This window comes from Macrobrachium nipponense, chromosome 20, assembly GCF_015104395.2.
Source record: "Macrobrachium nipponense isolate FS-2020 chromosome 20, ASM1510439v2, whole genome shotgun sequence".
In the NCBI taxonomy this organism is placed as follows: domain Eukaryota; kingdom Metazoa; phylum Arthropoda; class Malacostraca; order Decapoda; family Palaemonidae; genus Macrobrachium; species Macrobrachium nipponense.
The window spans coordinates 32,895,022-32,912,983 of record NC_061089.1 but is presented as its reverse complement, the minus strand read 5'-3'; the positions used below and the strand labels follow the sequence as shown (position 1 = coordinate 32,912,983).

Sequence of the window (17,962 nt, the reverse complement as noted above, 5' to 3'; positions counted from 1 at the left end):
CGCTGAAAGTTGTTGCAGATCTACAATATAACTACACACCAATATATCAATGAGTTAGTAAAAAAAAAAAATAAGTTATAAGCAAGATTGCAAATAAAAGTGAAAACCGACAAGGAAATATTACATACCAGAATGACCGTCCAGGAAAGCGGGCGAGACTGGCTCCCCGTGGGTTTCCGATTTAGGTCCTTGATGGTTTGCCAGGGAACTCTCTTCGGCTGGAGGCGAGAACAGTTTGAATAAACGAGGGTATTCAGCGAAGGGTTGTGGTTACAGAAGCAGCGAGCACCGCTGCAGTGCTTTAACCTTTGATTTTTGTTTTCTACTATAGTAGATTCACATCAACCGTGCATCTGATGTCTAGACCAACCCTTACGATGCTCCTGTTGGGGCTGCTTATCAACAGCATAATCCCTGAAAATAAGTATGGCTGAAATAAGTGTCGGTGTAAGAGAATATGTGAGACAGTTTTCATTTATTCCTTCGAAGTTTTACATTTGAGGACAGATAGAAATTAAGAAAAATAGAGAAGTGTAGCCTTACAACAATAGTACATGCCACTTATGTACATACATACATACATACATACATACATACATACACACATCACACACACACATATATATATATATATATATATATATATATATATTAACATACTATGTTTTTGTAACAAGAATTTCACTGTGGACTTACTAAATATTTATACGTACCACATAATACTTTTATATTCCACACACACACACACATACATACATACATACATACATACGTATACACACACACACACACACACACACACACACACACACACATATATATATATATATATATATAATATATATATATATATATATATAATATATATATCAGCACTGTCGATTGTTGGAGGACGTTAAAAATAACTTCTTTTCGAACCATGCCTTTTTTTCCCTCCGTCAAACTCCAAATGTCTGACTCGTTGCCACAAAATTGCCCTCTCATCCCCCATTCGTAAATACGTAAATACATCTCTGGTAACAGACAACCTTGAACCGGACGAACGAATTTTTACAAAAATCTTTTATTAGAGAAAATATACAATATTTTATCATTTTAACGGAATTACATTCAGAAATTTCTCCGATGAGAGTATTATTGTCTTTCTTATAACAATGCATAACGAATTCGCACCAGCTTTGATATATTAGTAAGAGCACCGTTCTTACTATATCTTTCCACGAGAGATTTCTTTGACAAATAAGTTTTCCCATTGGGTCCTACGTAGTGAAGTGAGGAGAATACGAAGGAGCATTTCTTGAATGCATAGCCTGGCAGTCACCGGAAAAGGCTGGAAATGTCCAGCTCAGCCCTTCCGAGGAGGTACACGCGCTCGCCAAAGGAGGGGAAGGGTAAAAGCAGCTCTTTGTTCCTGAGCTCAGGGGTATACGCGCATGACTCAAGGACACACTGGATCTGTTTGCGTGATCCGGCTGCGATGTAACCCACGAGGATTTGATGCACGTTGTCCCTGGGCCATTTATTAGTAAGCACTAAGTCTAGTAGTTAGTCCATTAGTCCTAAGCTGTATTGACTTCAACTCTGTTTCTATTACAGCACCAATTTCTGACATGTCATCTGACAGCAAGCAACAGGGCTGGTCCAAATATCCAAGATCAAGCACACTTTTGCGGTCTGTAAAACACAAACAACAAGAACAGTATATCACAAAAAATCAACAGCATATAGGTGCGTGACTAATCTTGGTAATAATCTCGTGGCCTCGAGATTACAAGTCTTCGTACAATATCGCGATACACAGAAATATCCAGAGTTGAAAATTAGGCTCAGCTGAGTGAATGGCGAGACTAATTCAATCATTTTTTATTTGTATTTTTTTTTTTTTTCATTCAAGTACTCACAATCTTCGAACGGTCCCTTTGGGAGCGGCCAACCAAGGGTTAACCCCTTCCATCCTCACATCAAGCCGCCTTGTAACACCGCCAGGCTACCTATTTCCGCATTTCCTCTTTGGCAGTCGGTGATGAATCTACATATTTAGACGAACTGCTTGCTCCCTTCTACTGCCAGGCTTTGGAATTTTCCCGTAAAGCCTCACTTTTCCCTCTTTATTATTTCCTTCAAGCTTGGGAGACAAAAGGATATTACGTACTCTCCCCATCCCATTGATCTTTGCTCAGAGAAAGCTACATAAGCTGTGGCTTGAAGCGCGTCAGACATGCAGGATAATGATTCATGGTAGTGTTTTGCCCAAAGAAAGGTATTACCGGTCCGCTAATATAGTGGTGCGGCACTCAGATGTCGCGGGTTCGCGCCTTCCCCAGGTCGATGAAAAATCTCTGGCTCTGCACCGCGATCAGTTGTGGCGTCTGCGGTGGGAGGCTGAAACCAACAGTCTTGGGAAGCTTGAATTTCAAGTCAATGGTCACTACGTGCTTGTTCAATGTGAGTGGGTTTCATCTACTGGAATAATAATAATAATAATAATAATAATAATAATAATAATAATAATAATAATAATGAACAAAAACAAAATTAAATCAATGTTTGTGACGTTTTCTGTAACAAACAATACGGTTGCGTTCGACTTGAGCGACATGCCTAATGATTAGATTCTCAGGTTCAACCCAGCACAGGTTAATATATATATATATATATATATATATATATATATATATATATATATATATATATATGGTGTGTGTATGTATATATATATATATATATATATATATATATATATATATATATATATGTGTGTGTGAGTGATTATATATATATATATATATATATATATATATATATATATATATATACACATATGTATATATATATATATAGTGGATGAAATGGTCTTTGGGCTACGCTAATCTTTCCCACTTTGTGTGTTCTGGTGGGCATATCGAATTCATCCTTATGGATTTTGAAGACGGTTGTCGCATGTTTTTTTCGATTCTACGAGAACGTACATTTCAGTTTTCTTTAAAAAAAAATATATCGCAAACCAGCCATTTCCGAGTGACAGTCTGAAAACCTCGGGTGAGAAAACTGATCTCAAATGCTTATACATCATTTAGACAATACAACTCAACCTTTCATGAGTGCCAAATGATATAATGGTTTTAAAAGTATACCTTCGTGAACAAAAATGCTTTCTTCAGCGACATGGAAGGACCTTCAGAAATATATCCTGATGATGATGATGATGATGATGAATGTAAACAAAAGAACACCAAAGTTACCAGTCCTATAAAATTAAGAGTCAAAAGTTCAAAAAAAGGGGATATAATCAAGAGCGAAGATGGGGGTGAGAGCGATGTACCAGAACCGAGTCTTCTCTGTTTCTAAGCATTCCCGCCACTTCGTCCCAAAAGTCGTCCTAGATATGCTGACATAGCCCTCCCAAACCCTCATCCAATCCTCCCCTATCCTAGCCCGGCCTTCATCAATGAGCTGAAATGAACTGAGCAGTCTAATGGCATATATCACACTTCAAAGAGCCCTTATCGCATTCTCTCTCCTCAAAATCAAATGACGAGCAGCCTGTTCTGATTGTCTGTTCCTCCTGCCATTTGGTTTTGCTTATTCTTTTTTTTCTTTTTTTTTGTGCACTGACATCGAGAGTTGTTCTAATTTGGTCAGAATTCATACTCTTCTTGAAAAGTTTCCCTTCTGCGTGAAATACACAGCTTTCAGAACTAGAAACTTCGTTGGATGGAATTGATAAGTCAAACCATACGATGAATGAAAAGAATATCATGATTTTGGGGTTGGGGTTCAAGGGGAGGGGGGGGGGGTAGGATTTAGCTACCTCAAGGGGGACCACTTAACATCTGGCAGCGTTCGAAATCGCTTCCTCGTGTAGACATTAATACCTAAGACTTACATAGTTTCAACACTCGTAAATTAAACTGTTTCGTCTAACTACATATAAGAAACTTTAACTGCAACCCTTGAATCTTCACAAACACGCTGTGCACATACACCTGTCAAAAACACCAACGCACTGCGTATGTAGTGGTATAGTTTATGCAACAAGCACAACAAACGCTATCTGTTACTTCAGAACAGACCGGAAAGGAGTTCTTTGAACAGATTACAGCAGGAGAACAGTTGAAGCATATCCTGAACAACTCAAAATGACGTAGCCACAACGTAGTGGGGAAGCATTGCTGGCGATCTAACAACCAAGATTATTCTTTAAAAATGCACTGTAGATGCTCTAACATTCCAACCAATATTGATTTCAACGGAGGTAAATTACTTTTCACAGTTGCGGTAAGAAATGGATCACAATCGTACGAAAAATTCTTGTTGCAAAACAAAACAAAAATCTGTCAATTAACCTATGAAAAACTACGAGGAATTAAAAACATTTCGCATCACTACCAAGACTTCTGATTTGAAAGCGCATGAAACTATCGATTATATGTGAAAACAAAAAAGCTGCTATGAACTTCAAATGACTACAGACCAACGCAGTGCTCCTAAGGTTACAACATCGCCTTTATGAGCGATTCATCTCCTGCATGCGGGCCAGATTTAACTTGGACAGCTGTCCGTTAAGACGCGTGAATATGAGTTATGGAGTGCAAAAAGGGACCCCCATTTTTCCTGCAGATCTAAGTGTAGAACCTTTATGACCTGCTTACGCCCTTCTGCAGTTAACGAGCAATACGTGTTGTAATTTGTAGTTGGTACAAACTGATTAGCGATTTTCAACTTTACTATGCATACTCGCGTGCAATTATATATATATATATATATATATATATATATATATATATATATATATATATATGTGTGTGTGTGTGTGTGTGTTTCTCTGCCTGTTATTGATGTTACGGATTACCTTAGAGTCAATCTTATAAAAAAAAGAAAAAAAAAAGAAATGCTGCTTGAATCAGAGCAGTGCTTAACTACAAGCTCTGGTAGCGGAGGCGATAGAAATAGTTGACGAATTGTCAGTAATACAACAATTCAAGTTGAATGGCCTGTCATTGCGAAATCATTTAACAAATTATCTATATGTTTATATATAATTATGCTTAAATACACAGTAGATGCTCGTGACTATTATATAAGCGAATGCCACATAACTTACGATATTGGAAAAGTGTAATTCAATGGTCGACGTTCCTAAGTCGCTAGGAGGATGGTTCCTTGTTGCTGTAATTTATGAAACGATTACGCAATGACAGGCCGAACGTTCGACTTGAATTGCCTCAGCCGTGAGGTGCCACAAGTCTCTGATTACACTCTTGTTAGTCCTGTTGTTTTAAATTACAGAGGCGCCTTGCACCTCCCCTCTATACCATCTGTTATACGATTTTTTTCGCTACCATCTTGACAATTTCTTATCCACCCAATGTGGACCATGCTGAACTTTTTACGGTGACGAGATGATTCACGAATAGCGTAAAAGTTCAGTGGCTACCCTTTAAAAAAAATCCTTTAAAAATAAGTCCGGTGTTTCCCAAGTTTAACAAAACAAGAGAAAAAACCCCCAAAGGTCAAAACATAAAACGGTCAACAAAAGTTATAACTAAAATTATCTAAAGTTTTCTCTCGACCTCTCACGTATATCTTATGAAAATCAATCTCTGGAAATTCACATTATACCTCCTTCTCGCCGGTTTGGCAATGAATGTCACCACCGAAACTTGACAGAAAGGATGTTTGGTCTCTGTCAGACAGCTCCTGAAACCTAATTAGGATCCAGCTCTGGGTCTAGATTCAGTTCGTGATGTGGATTTACACAAAATGCCGAAGATCTGGTTTGCAGCGCTTTGCCACTATTCCGAGATAATCCTATTACTCGTACAAACACTTTCCTTTTTCCATATTTGTGTAGAGTGGGTGAAAGTTTTGATAGATAAATAGAACTCGAGCTAGTTAGTCAGTCATAAGCACTGTCGCTCGTTTATGTTCCCACTGTCCTCATCATCAACTGATTTTGGTGTTAAGAGGTTATCTGTGTCCGTATCCTAAAAATGATTTTGGTGTTAAGAGGTTATCTGTGTTCGTATCCTATAAATGATTTTGGTGTTAAGAGGTTATCTGTGTCTGTATCCTATAAATGATTTTGGTGTTAAGAGGTTATCTGTGTCCGAATCCTATAAATGACTTTGGTGTTAAGAGGTTATCTGTGTCCGTATCCTATAAATGATTTTGGTGTTAAGAGGTTATCTGTGTCCGTATCCTATAAATGATTTTGGTGTTAAGAGGTTATCTGTGTCCGTATCCTATAAATGATTTTGGTGTTAAGATGTTATCTGTGTCCGAATCCTATAAATGACTTTGGTGTTAAGAGGTTATCTGTGTTCGTATCCTATAAATGATTTTGGTGTTAAGAGGTTATCTGTGTCCGTAACCTATAAATGATATTGGTGTTAAGAGGTTATCTGTGTCCGTATCCTATAAATGATTTTGGTGTTAAGAGGTTATCTGTGTCCGAATCCTATAAATGAATTTAGTGTTATGAGGTTATCTGTGTCCGAATCCTATAAGGGCACGAAGAGGCGATCAAAATTATTGTGCAATTCTTAGCAACGCGCCAAAAATATGATCCCTTTAGTGGTTACATATTGAAGGCTATTTACATATAGAATTGATGCACAAAACTTTAAAGCACAATTATTGACCTGAAAAATACAAGTTAAAATAGTTGATCATCTGGGATAGTCCACAGGCAAGTCCATTACCTCCATGACATTTTTTTGCCTATATTCTGTCTCCTCTTCCACTCAGTTCTTTAGCTTTTGGAGGTAATCAGTATTTAGGGAGTTTCCTCAGGCTCTTCTTGTAGAGGTCACAAGGTCAAAATTTCTAAGTTTGCCTCTTCTAGAGTGGCGTGTTGCTGACAGCTTGTCAATGATTTTCACCATCTCCATTGTTAGGGCTTTATGTTCAACTCCCCTCATACCAGCTTGAAGCATTGCTCTAATTCAAGGAGCAGTACCTTTTGTTGACCTTTTAGGGAAATAGGAGTGATTCCTCATGCATGAGAAGTTAATTAAAGTAAGACCAACGTCGTCTGTTATGTGTTAAATACACAACGCCCTGTTTTAAATTTCCATAATCAGTTCAGGACATTATCACCAAAAGACTGGAGCCAGTTTCGAGACACTTCCAAGAAAAGAGGAGGCCAAGAGGAACGGTAAGAAAATGTAAAAACGTTTACAATGAGGACAATAATGGATGAATATCACTGACAAGAAATACGTGGACATGTAATTATGAGGTAAGAGATAAAACACTGCTACTTCTTCGATTGTTAGGTGTTGCGTTTTTATGTAAATATTCATTAGCTCATTTATTCCTGTTGTTTTGTTTTCCTCTTTTCAGCTTTCTGTCTCTATCTCTTTCCAAATACTCAGTTGTGTAAACTTGTTTCTGCACCTTTTGGATAATAATAATAATAATAATAATAATAATAATAATAATAATAATAATAATAATAATAATAATAATAATAATAATAATAATAATAATAATAATAATAATAATAATAATAATAATAATAATAATAATAATAATAATAATAATAATAATAGGAAGTTCCTAAGAGGGGATGGGTCTAAGGAAACTTCAAGCCAATAGGCAAGGACGTATAGATACTTCCTCAGCTGTATATAGAAATTCCATTGCAGGAGTCCAAAAACATTAGTCTCTTCGTAATAATAATAATAATAATAATAATAATAATAATAAAATAATAATAATAATAATAATAATAATAATAATAATAATAATAATAATAATAATAATAATAATCGCCCCAACTAGGCGATACGTAAAGGGTTTCTCTGAAATGCAGCCATTCATGTCTTTCACCGTGTGCGTTTTTCTTTTCTTTTTTTTCGAATTTCCTAACCTCCAAGTCTCCCCGTTTCAGTCCTCATCCCAGTAACTTTGGTTCTTCCAACACTTCTGGTGCTCAAAGGAGCTTACTAGCAACCATCACGTACTATTCTACGGGTGTTGGCATGGTCAATAGCAACAAGAATATTAATGATATAGGTAGAAGACCGTACAGAAACAAGCAGCGATATACTAATAAACAAGGCAACGTTTCAGCTCACGAGTATATACTTATATGAGTAAATAAACAACAGGTGCGCTTGCGCTTGATGATGCTCACTCATGCAGTCCCGCGGCGATTTCCTACTTTGGCAAGTTGTGATTTGAGGAATACTTTGGCTTTAAGGCTGTTACAATCACGTCTAATTCAGTGTAGATTTCTATATTTATATAATAAAAAGGTCACCTCAAACTTTACCAGTAGTCATCATCTTGGATAACATTCTGAATGTAATTCTGTTAAAATTGTAAAATATTGTATATTTTCTCTAATAAATGATAGAAAAAAGTAGTCATTATACCCAGAAGTAAGTTGGATCTTTGTGCTTCTTTTTACTGAGGCTTTAAATGTTTCCATTAAAATTTCATTTAAACAAATCATGAATAGGGATTCAGCCTACAGGAAGGTCGGAGGAATTCTATGTTTTGTCATTAATTATCGTAAATAACAGCCGTCATGGATTACAGGAATGCAATATTTAGCTACGCCGAGTAACCAGTGAGGGCGCCGAATTTGTCGAATTGATTTTTAAAATTTACTTAATAAATAAAGAATTTAACCATTACCGATATAGGATTTTAGATTTGATGAACACTTATAGCTGTACAACATCTGAATAATCCGGCGACCCCTTAAATATTAAGCCTATCTATCTCAGAGTTTCCAGGGGTTCTAAGGGAATTTTAGAGATTTCTTTATTATTAAAATAATATCGAAGTTATAAAAAAAGTAAAAAAATGCAACAAATATTCTTCGGCGCAATCAAATAGATCTAATACCTTTCGGTGGTCTCGGTATAATGCTGCATGGGCCCATGAAACTTTAATCTCGACCCGGTGGTGGCCTGGCTATATCGTTGCCAGACGCAGGATTTTGAATAACTTTCACCTCAAATGAAATAAAAACTACCGGGGCTATAGGGCTGCAATTTGGTATGTTTGATGATTGGAGGGTGGATGATCAACATACCAATCTGCAGGCCTCTAGCCTCTGTGGGCGGAGAGAGAAAAGTGCAGGCAGAAAAAAAGGTGCGGACATAAAAGAAAGTGCGGACGGACAAACAAAGCCCGCACAATATATATATATATATATATATATATATATATATATATATATATATATATATATATTATTTTTTAGAAAACTAAAAGGAGCCTGCAATATCCTGATTACTAACTTTTCTTGTAGCCACTTCCTAATGACTGGTGGGGTAGGCTATCCCACCTACCTTGTGGTTACAAAATATTTCTTTTAACGAAAAAAAAAAAAAATAAGATACAAAAAGGGCTAACAAGGCTGCCCTATCTTACACTATGATAGTCTAACATATAAATAATAATATTCATCACTGATAAGGTTACGCTAGTTTATAGATCAAGGGAGAAACATGACATGACACCCGAGACTATATATATATAATATATATATATATATATATATATATATATATATATATATATATATATATATATATATATATATATATATATATATAGTGTTGCCTTTCACTCAAGAAATGTATCATAACTATAACTGTAGCTCAGTATGTCATATCTATATAATTTTGTATCCCGTTTAACACAATACATTTTGAAACCGGACGAATAGCAGCTTACATGAAGCAAAAGCGAGAGGTTAGCAACGACGCGCATTCTTCCATTAGTTAAAAGCGTTGGTTATCAGAGGCGACATGTCTCACGCGATCAAAACTATGTCATCCTCGGCTCGGAAGGTTTAGTCCTAGTCTCGAACCATGAGAATATTATTACTCTCCGACATTCCTGGCCTGCTTGCAAGTCACTATTGTTTTCTGCTTTTGTACTAATAATATATTATTATATATATTATATTATATATATATTATATAGTATATATATAGATATCTATATATATAATATATAATATTATATATATATATATATATATATATATACTAAAATCGTGAACTTTGATTACATAAGAGTCAAGGATCACCGTAACCCTTTTCCCTATGAATGAAGCAAGCGCCAATTCGCGCACTGAGTAAGTTAGACCGACAATAACATCATGGTGTTGCCGCGTGAACTCGGTAGCTCCGAATACCGGCAAGTTCAACAAAAGAAAGCAATCAAGAAAGAAAGCATTAACTTTAATAATAGAATAATATAATATTCACAATAGCATGAATTCTGGGCAAACTTCAGCAACTTCTCTTAACTGCTTGATTATATCCTTCACCATTAATCTGCAATTATTAGGCAAACATCGTCCCAGATGTTACCTCTGTATTGCGCCACTTCTTGAAGTTCGTCTGTAACTCCGTGGCCGGTTTGCGTTCGTGTTATGCATACTGACAAGTCCGGTACCAGCAAGAGGACTGCTTTCCTCGGAGTTTATCTAACATTTTCTTAGACTTTGCTTTATGTTACGTGTCCAATGAACAGTAATACACCAAGAAATTCTTCAGCTTTCAAAGATGATGATCACCAATTTACCTCTGACAAGAAGTTTGTTTCGGGTTCAGCTTGTCAGCCATATGACAAAAGTTATTTGTGAATTTGTATGATAATTTGACCAAAGGCGGTGTTCGTAACAGGCAACAAATTACGTGAGATTTGAAGCAGGTGGGGGGGGGGGTGATTGGGGAGGGGTTATACTCAGCCTTGGCAAAGAATTATGTTATACGCGACTTTCCCGTTTGCGAAGAGGAAAAAAAAAGAAGCTACGAGGACGGCATAAAGACCCAGTAAGACTAATTAAGAACTCGATTAAATTACGGATGGGAGGACTGTAAGCGCAGCTGCTCTTGTAACTCGCCGAGTACAAGGAAAATTCTCCTGAAAACTCAACCCCATGAAAAGTTAGCGAAAAGGATCACATTTGGACCTGATGCTCTCGAGCGAAATAGTTTCTTGGAACATCACAGGGCTTCTGGCAGCGGCCACGTTCCTGCCTTTAATGGAGTGTTTCCGCTTTAGGGTAAAATACCCCAATTTAGTGTCAAGAGACCTCTTAAGCTTAAGTTTATTGCTGTTTTCTTTCTATTTACATTTTGATTACATCATCACGGTGCTTCCACAATCCACCCCTAGCCTAGACGCCGACGGGTCGGTTACCCAAGTTAGGGCCCCCATTCACGCTCAGTTGCAGCCTTCAGGTGAGAACGTTGTGGGCGTGGTTTAACTGTATCGTTGCGTGTATGGCGGGATTTTATTCCTAAGGTTCGAACTCACAGGCGACCGGACAGCTCGAGACCTGTCCGACCAGGCCTGAATGTATGTGAGGTGTCTTCGACGCGGCCTGCAGGCTTATCCTCAGTCTATGGTTAAAAGTCGCAGTAAAAGAACCCATTTAGTAGGCGAGCACTATGTGGATAAAAGATTTTGGAACGAATTCATTGATGTATACAAGCAACATCCATGTATATGGAATATTTTTTTTCTTTAAGTTTTTATTCAATAGATTATTTACAAAACATTACAATAAATCAAGAACTATATATATTTTCATCTAGAATACATTGCACTTAATGTTACAAAAATTCTTTGATATATTTTAACAATTTCTCTTTCAAAATGGCCTTGATATCTCTCTGGTTTTTTATAATCGAAGGTTTTATTCTATTTATAATCAAACGTTCAGGCACATTCTTTTCTTTGAACAACCATATATTTACAATATAACTAAGAGTAAAGACTATTCAAACACGAATATGAAAAATGAAGCGTATGAGACATTGGTGAAGAAACTTCGAGAGAAGAATGGGAGTGTTACCCGTGACACGGTAACCAAGAAGATAAACAACATACGCAGTTCCTTCAGGAAAGAAATGAAAAAGGTTGAAAATTCAAAGAAGTCTTGGGCAGCTACAGATGAGGTCTATCGTCCAAGTCTGTGGTACTACGACCAGCTTTTATTCCTTCGTGACCAAGAAACATCAAGAACATCATCACCAAATTTTGAAGAGGTATGTAAACACCTTTAAATATCATATTAAAACGTTTCACGCTCGTGAGGCATTTTTGCAGCCTTTTCTTGGAATCATCAAACTATTCTGTACAGCTCTATAAGAATATATAAAAAAAAACTTAAAAGTGTAAAGAATTGCGCAATTTTCCCTTCGTCATCCATATACACTTCCTAATATGAATAAAATAGTCTTAATACCTTGAAAAATGAATTGTCACCTGAGCGTGAAAGGAATAATACTCAGTAAATATAGATAATAATTCATTATACTGAATATAAATTCACACCTTTATTTCATAATCGCCTGTAATACATATACATATATTTTTTTACATAACCCTCACACATTCCAATGGTACAAAAAATCTCCTACTGTTGGGATATAGATTGACATAAGCAGTAATAAACAGTAAGTGACAAGAGTTGACCACGTACGTGGATATTTAGCCTGCACAATGACTCATCATTACATCTTATCATCCAACCAATCAACCCTACCTCCTGATTAAAGTACTCCAAATACAAGTTACTTCCTTTGCCTCATAGGTCATGTGTCTACGCTCTATAGCTAATGGGGTGAATGCCTTTTCCATTTCTTCTTTTAGCTGGGTATCAGAAAGGATGTTGCAGGCCCTGTTATTATGGTTACCCCTCTCTCGCCGAAGAAAGTTGTGCAACATACAGCAAGCCTTGACCACAGAAACTGCATTCTTTGCATCGGGATTTATGGGGGAATGGAATATACGGAATTTAGAAGCTAATATTTCCAATGTACTCTCCACAACGCGGCGGGTATGAGACAATCTATAATTGAATACTTGTTCCTCCTTCTTTCCTGTTGTGTGACTTAATGGCTTCAGAAAATTTGGTCTCATTGCAAATGCGTCATCACCCACGAATACAAAAGGCAAGGTCCGATTTGAGGACCTAATTATTACGGGATCTGGTATAATCAGTGTGTGTTGTTGGCAACTTTTCCCCAAACTTTGTGTTCTCAATTACACCACCGTCCGAAATTCTCCCATGAGTGCCAAAGTCTCACAATATAAATTCATAATTTGCGCTAACGACTGCCATGAGAACCATGCTGTGAAATCCTTTGTAATTGTAAAAGAAAGATCCTGAATTAGGGGGAGGAACAATTGCTACATGTTCCCCGTCTACAGCGCCCAGGCAATTAGGGAACTGCCACATTTCTTCGAAGTCTTGACCAATCTGGCACCATTCCTTCTTCGAATGTGGGAACTGTGGAGATAAATGCATAATAATATTTATTAATACTGCTGCATTCAATAACACTAATATCCATGTTATTTTTGTCCCAATTTAAGGATGTGATCGAGATGGACTGCCAGTCTACATCCCAGCCTGGAGCTTCAAGACCCCTTCCATTACCACCTGCAAAACGGAGCCGCCAACCGGGACCGTCAGTGAGCAACAAGGCTGATGAGGTTCTAGGCATCATTGGGGACAAATTACTGGGAGCACGTGAGAAGATGAATATGATTTGTTTGGTAATTAATTGCAAGTAAATTGCGTAAAGTTGACGATGAACAACGAAAATCTGCTAAAAAATTAATAAATGATGTTCTATATGACGCAGAATTTGGACATCTTAGGTATGATAGTAGGGTCATGAATGATATATATATATATATATATATATATATATATATATATATATATATATATATATGTATATATATATATATATATATATATATATATATATATATATATATATAATGTCCAAGAAAAATCGACCAAACATTTATTGTTTAGAGATTCATTACAATGCATGCTACTATTATAGGGCTGTTGTTTTGTCTTGAGTTATTAGAACATTCCATTTAATACTTCTTACTTTGCCCTAGCAAAGAGTATATTGCAATTCTTATGGTTGAACATTATATTTAATGTTAATACAAATGTTGGCATCATTTAACAAGAATAAAAATACGAAGCATATAATACTAAGCTTCTGCACATCCTATTTTCTCATGGGGTGCTTTGGGTAACCTAAAAACGTAATGTATGTGAGGATACAAAGCTAATAATGATGAAAATTAATATACTATAATTATAGGGTGTATAATTATGCGCAGTATTTTGTAAGATTGTTTTCAGCTTCATATGTGACCTTTATGTATATAAACAATAAACATCATACAGTTACCTTCATATATTCTTTCCTTAATACCTTCCATATAACTTCGCAAGTTTCTGGAATTATGCGTCCCAAAGCTTGTGGTGATACTGCTATGCTGAATTTCAGGTCTTCGTAAGACCTTCCTGTTGCTAAATACCGGAGAGTTGCAGCAAGTCTATCCCTTGGTGATATAGCAGATCTCATGCAAGTGTCTTTCCTATGTATATGTGGTGCCACAAGGTCTAGATAGAAGCTTGTGAAATGTAGAGTCATCCATTCGTAGATAGTTAAAGAAATCATGAGGCTCCCATATTAAATGTTACAACAGGTTTGTGTGTGATAGTACTTCTCTTTTTGCTAGCCATTCCTTCATCCAAACCCTTTTCCTCCTTCTCGGCTGCTTATGTTTCTCGTAAGCTACAATACAAAGAGCTAGAATCTGCAGCTCCCTCTCTGATAACACCTTCCCAATTGCTGGCCGAGAGTAGACTAACCTGATTTCACTCAGGCCGCCTGCGTAATGTATGGTTATAATTTCGGTCGTCCGGCCACTGAAGCTCCGCCCCAAACCGGAGACCTGCAGGTAGTACCGGTGCGTGAATGGGCCCCCTTACCCTATGACGACGCACTGCCGCAGCGCCATTGGTATAACTATCTGTTTGGTGTCTTCTCCCTCTCCTCCGGATCAGTATATTAACATTTGGGTATATCTAGACTTTATGACGAGTGAGCCAGATGTGGCTGCATGTTGTAAAGTACGAGCAAAAGTGATCTGGAAAATGCTCAGTATCCAGTCAGTACTTCAGTATGCGACACATTTCGTTTAGTTTTATTTATTTATTTTTTCTTTAGTGAGGACTGATAGGTTAATTTCTTCCTTTTAAGGTTTCTTTATGATAACCGTGCAAATATTTTAAGTATTAACCATGATAGCCCAACTTCACAGTATTTCCTAAGTGCTTTCATGTTCTTTGCGAAGCTAGCATGTATTCTATAATTGTCTAACACAATCATTCACCCTTTTGGAAGCATAATTTTCTTTAATCTTGCTCAAACTTGCTAGACAGGACAGCGAAATTAAAAGCTTATTTGCTCCATGAGTTAGCACCGCTTAGGCCTATTATTATAAATGGTTATAGTTTGTTTACTACATTAACATGACATGTCTCAACTTCTCTTGGGACTTACTTTACAGGCCATACTATTCTAGACTTAAAGAAATGAACTATCATTCTGGACTTGGTATTTCTAGAATAAATTAGATTGTATGTGGGAAAATTGACAGTCGAGATAGTGTCTATTAAATTAGCTTGTAATGTTTGTTGCTTCTCAAACTATATCCGCTTTGGTATATCCTAAATGCTGCATAATAAGGCTCGTTAAACCCTAAAATTAGATGAACTCTGTTAAAGGTAGTATGATATACGAGAACACAATAAAGAAACGGGTCATTGTTTTATTTAGAGTTTCGTGTAAAATCATGCTGTGGGTGGCCACCAGACGGCCTCAACAATCCGTGATGTAAAGTAATATTTTAATGAACTACATACATCGTACTATTCTTATTGAGGTCACAGGGAGACTGAAATTAGAAACAATATAGTCTGTAGTGTATATTCATTTAAGTGAAAAACAAAGACGAATTACAGCAGCGATCACAGCCATCTTCTTTTACACTGGACGTCATAATTAAAGTTGAAAAGAAGAAAAACAAAAGCGCATCGCTAAGACAATGGAGGGCTGCTTGAGATAGTGATCGTTCATGAAATGCTTTCTATGCCATTAACATTATACAATGGTGCATTTCATGCCGAATTTTATTAAGAAAAGAGATGTGTTGCTGGCAGAAGTGTCTCGGGAATAATAAGCTTTGGCAGGACGTAATATAATTCCAATTTAAGGTGATTTGCTTTGGGCTTGGTGCCCTTCTTACCCGGAATATGGGTTTGGATAGCGGTTGTTTATGAAATGCTTTCTATGCGTTTAATATAAAACAAAGTGGATTTCATGCGTGATTTGATTAAATAAAGAGATGCATTGGTGGCAGAAGTGGCCGGGAAGTAATAAATTTTGGCGAGACGTAATATAATTCAAATTAAAGGAGATTTGATTTTACCATGATGCCCTTCTTACCCGGAATAGAGGCAATCTTTAGATACAGTAGGAGTTCTATGACATTGTTCTTTGAAAAGCGGCATAACCTAGAGGTCATATCACTCTACGCGTAGGACCCTTATTTGAATAAATAGTGATCGTATAAGAACTTCCCATACACGATCGGAATTTATGCAGAGCCGCACCAAAGAGTTTTATAATATAGATATATTATATTATACAATTACTGTCGGTTTGCGCTAATATTGACATTTTAAGATGAGACGACTCCTGGTTTCCGATCAGTGAAGTTAAGCTGTTTTGGGTGTGGTCAGTACCCTGGATGGGTGACCGCCACTGGAATCTTTGTATTATATATACACTCAAGTATTTTGCGAAATTAAGAATGAAAGGATAAACATAACTGCACATCAGCAAGTGATTATCTTAATCGTCACATCCAATTGGTCAAGGCGATCTCTTGCTGATGTGTCGGGCGAAGATACGAATCCAACAAAGGACCTCTGTTTATTTTTTCTTTCATACATTGTTTTATGTAATACTTATATCTGTATATAAACACTCTATAGACGTAACACATTCTCATAACCAAGCAAATCAACCCTTTTCACCCAAGGTAGAGCATATAAGAGGAAGTCAGTTTCGGTCACTTATCCAAGTGCTGACCACACACAATGCAGCTTAACTTATATTGATCGGATACCAGGAATCGTCTCCACTAGACTATGGTACTCTCTTCTTAGAGCGCCAATACTGATGGAGCATTTCTATATCTACATTAGGCAGATGAAACCTGAAATAATATCGAATAATAGTCAAGGAATGCCAACGACTTCCAGGTGATAAAGTGGAAAAGTACATTTGACGATGTCTGAAAGAGCAAAACGCTGGATCGTTTTAAGAACCCATTTGCTGAAGAATATTAAAGGAATTATTACTCAATATTATATATATTTTTATTCTATATTCATCCCCATAACATAATTATATATATATATATATATATATATGTATATATATATATGTATATATATATGTATATATATATATATATATATATATATATATATATATTATATTATATATATATATATATTACAGTAAGAAAACGTACATAGGGATTACGCGTAATCCCTGAATATTTCAGTGAATACGCGTAATCTCACCAAGGAATTCTCGTCAAGGGGTCAGGTGGATCTAATTGACATGCAAAGCATGCCCAGTGGATCCAACAAGAAATGGATCAAGGTGTACCAGGATCACCTGACGAAGTTTTGCATCCTTCGAGCCTTGACGTCTAAATGAGCTGCAGAGGTCGCTTTTCATCTACTGGACATTTTTCTTCTCTTTGGTGCCCCCGTTATTCTCCAAAGCGATAACGGATCCGAGTTCACTTCACAAGTCATTACAGAGCTGAAGGAAGTTTGGCTGGTGCATGGTAAGCCTCACCATCCCCCAAGGTCGGTTGAGCGCGCAAACGGTGATTACGCGTATTCACTGAAATATTCAGGGATTACGCGTAATCCCTAGGTACGTGTTCTTACTGTAACATATATATATTTCGGTGACCAGACGAGTTCCCGTTTTCAGTGACTTGTTCCCGGCTACTGCTGTCCCCGTTTTTCACTGTGACTGAAAGATTTGGAATTGTAATACAGAAGAGAAAA

At 36.7% G+C, this 17,962-nt stretch overlaps 2 protein-coding genes across 2 annotated transcripts in view; one reads left to right on the top strand and one right to left on the bottom strand.

Moving 5' to 3' along the window:
* Window positions 1–210: 210 nt before the first annotated feature.
* The window catches only part of LOC135224533 (proteasome assembly chaperone 1-like), a 300,715-nt gene continuing 282,963 nt past the window's right edge, over window positions 211–17,962 (bottom strand). The window contains exon 5 of the mRNA XM_064263614.1: window positions 211–414. Within this exon, the coding sequence (XP_064119684.1) occupies window positions 326–414 (89 nt within the window). The 3' untranslated portion in view covers window positions 211–325. The remainder of the gene's footprint in view (window positions 415–17,962) is intronic.
* The window catches only part of LOC135224523 (protein Wnt-9b-like), a 162,055-nt gene continuing 150,655 nt past the window's right edge, over window positions 6,563–17,962 (top strand). The window contains exon 1 of the mRNA XM_064263596.1: window positions 6,563–7,243. Coding sequence (XP_064119666.1) covers window positions 7,239–7,243 — 5 coding nt within the window. The 5' untranslated portion in view covers window positions 6,563–7,238. The remainder of the gene's footprint in view (window positions 7,244–17,962) is intronic.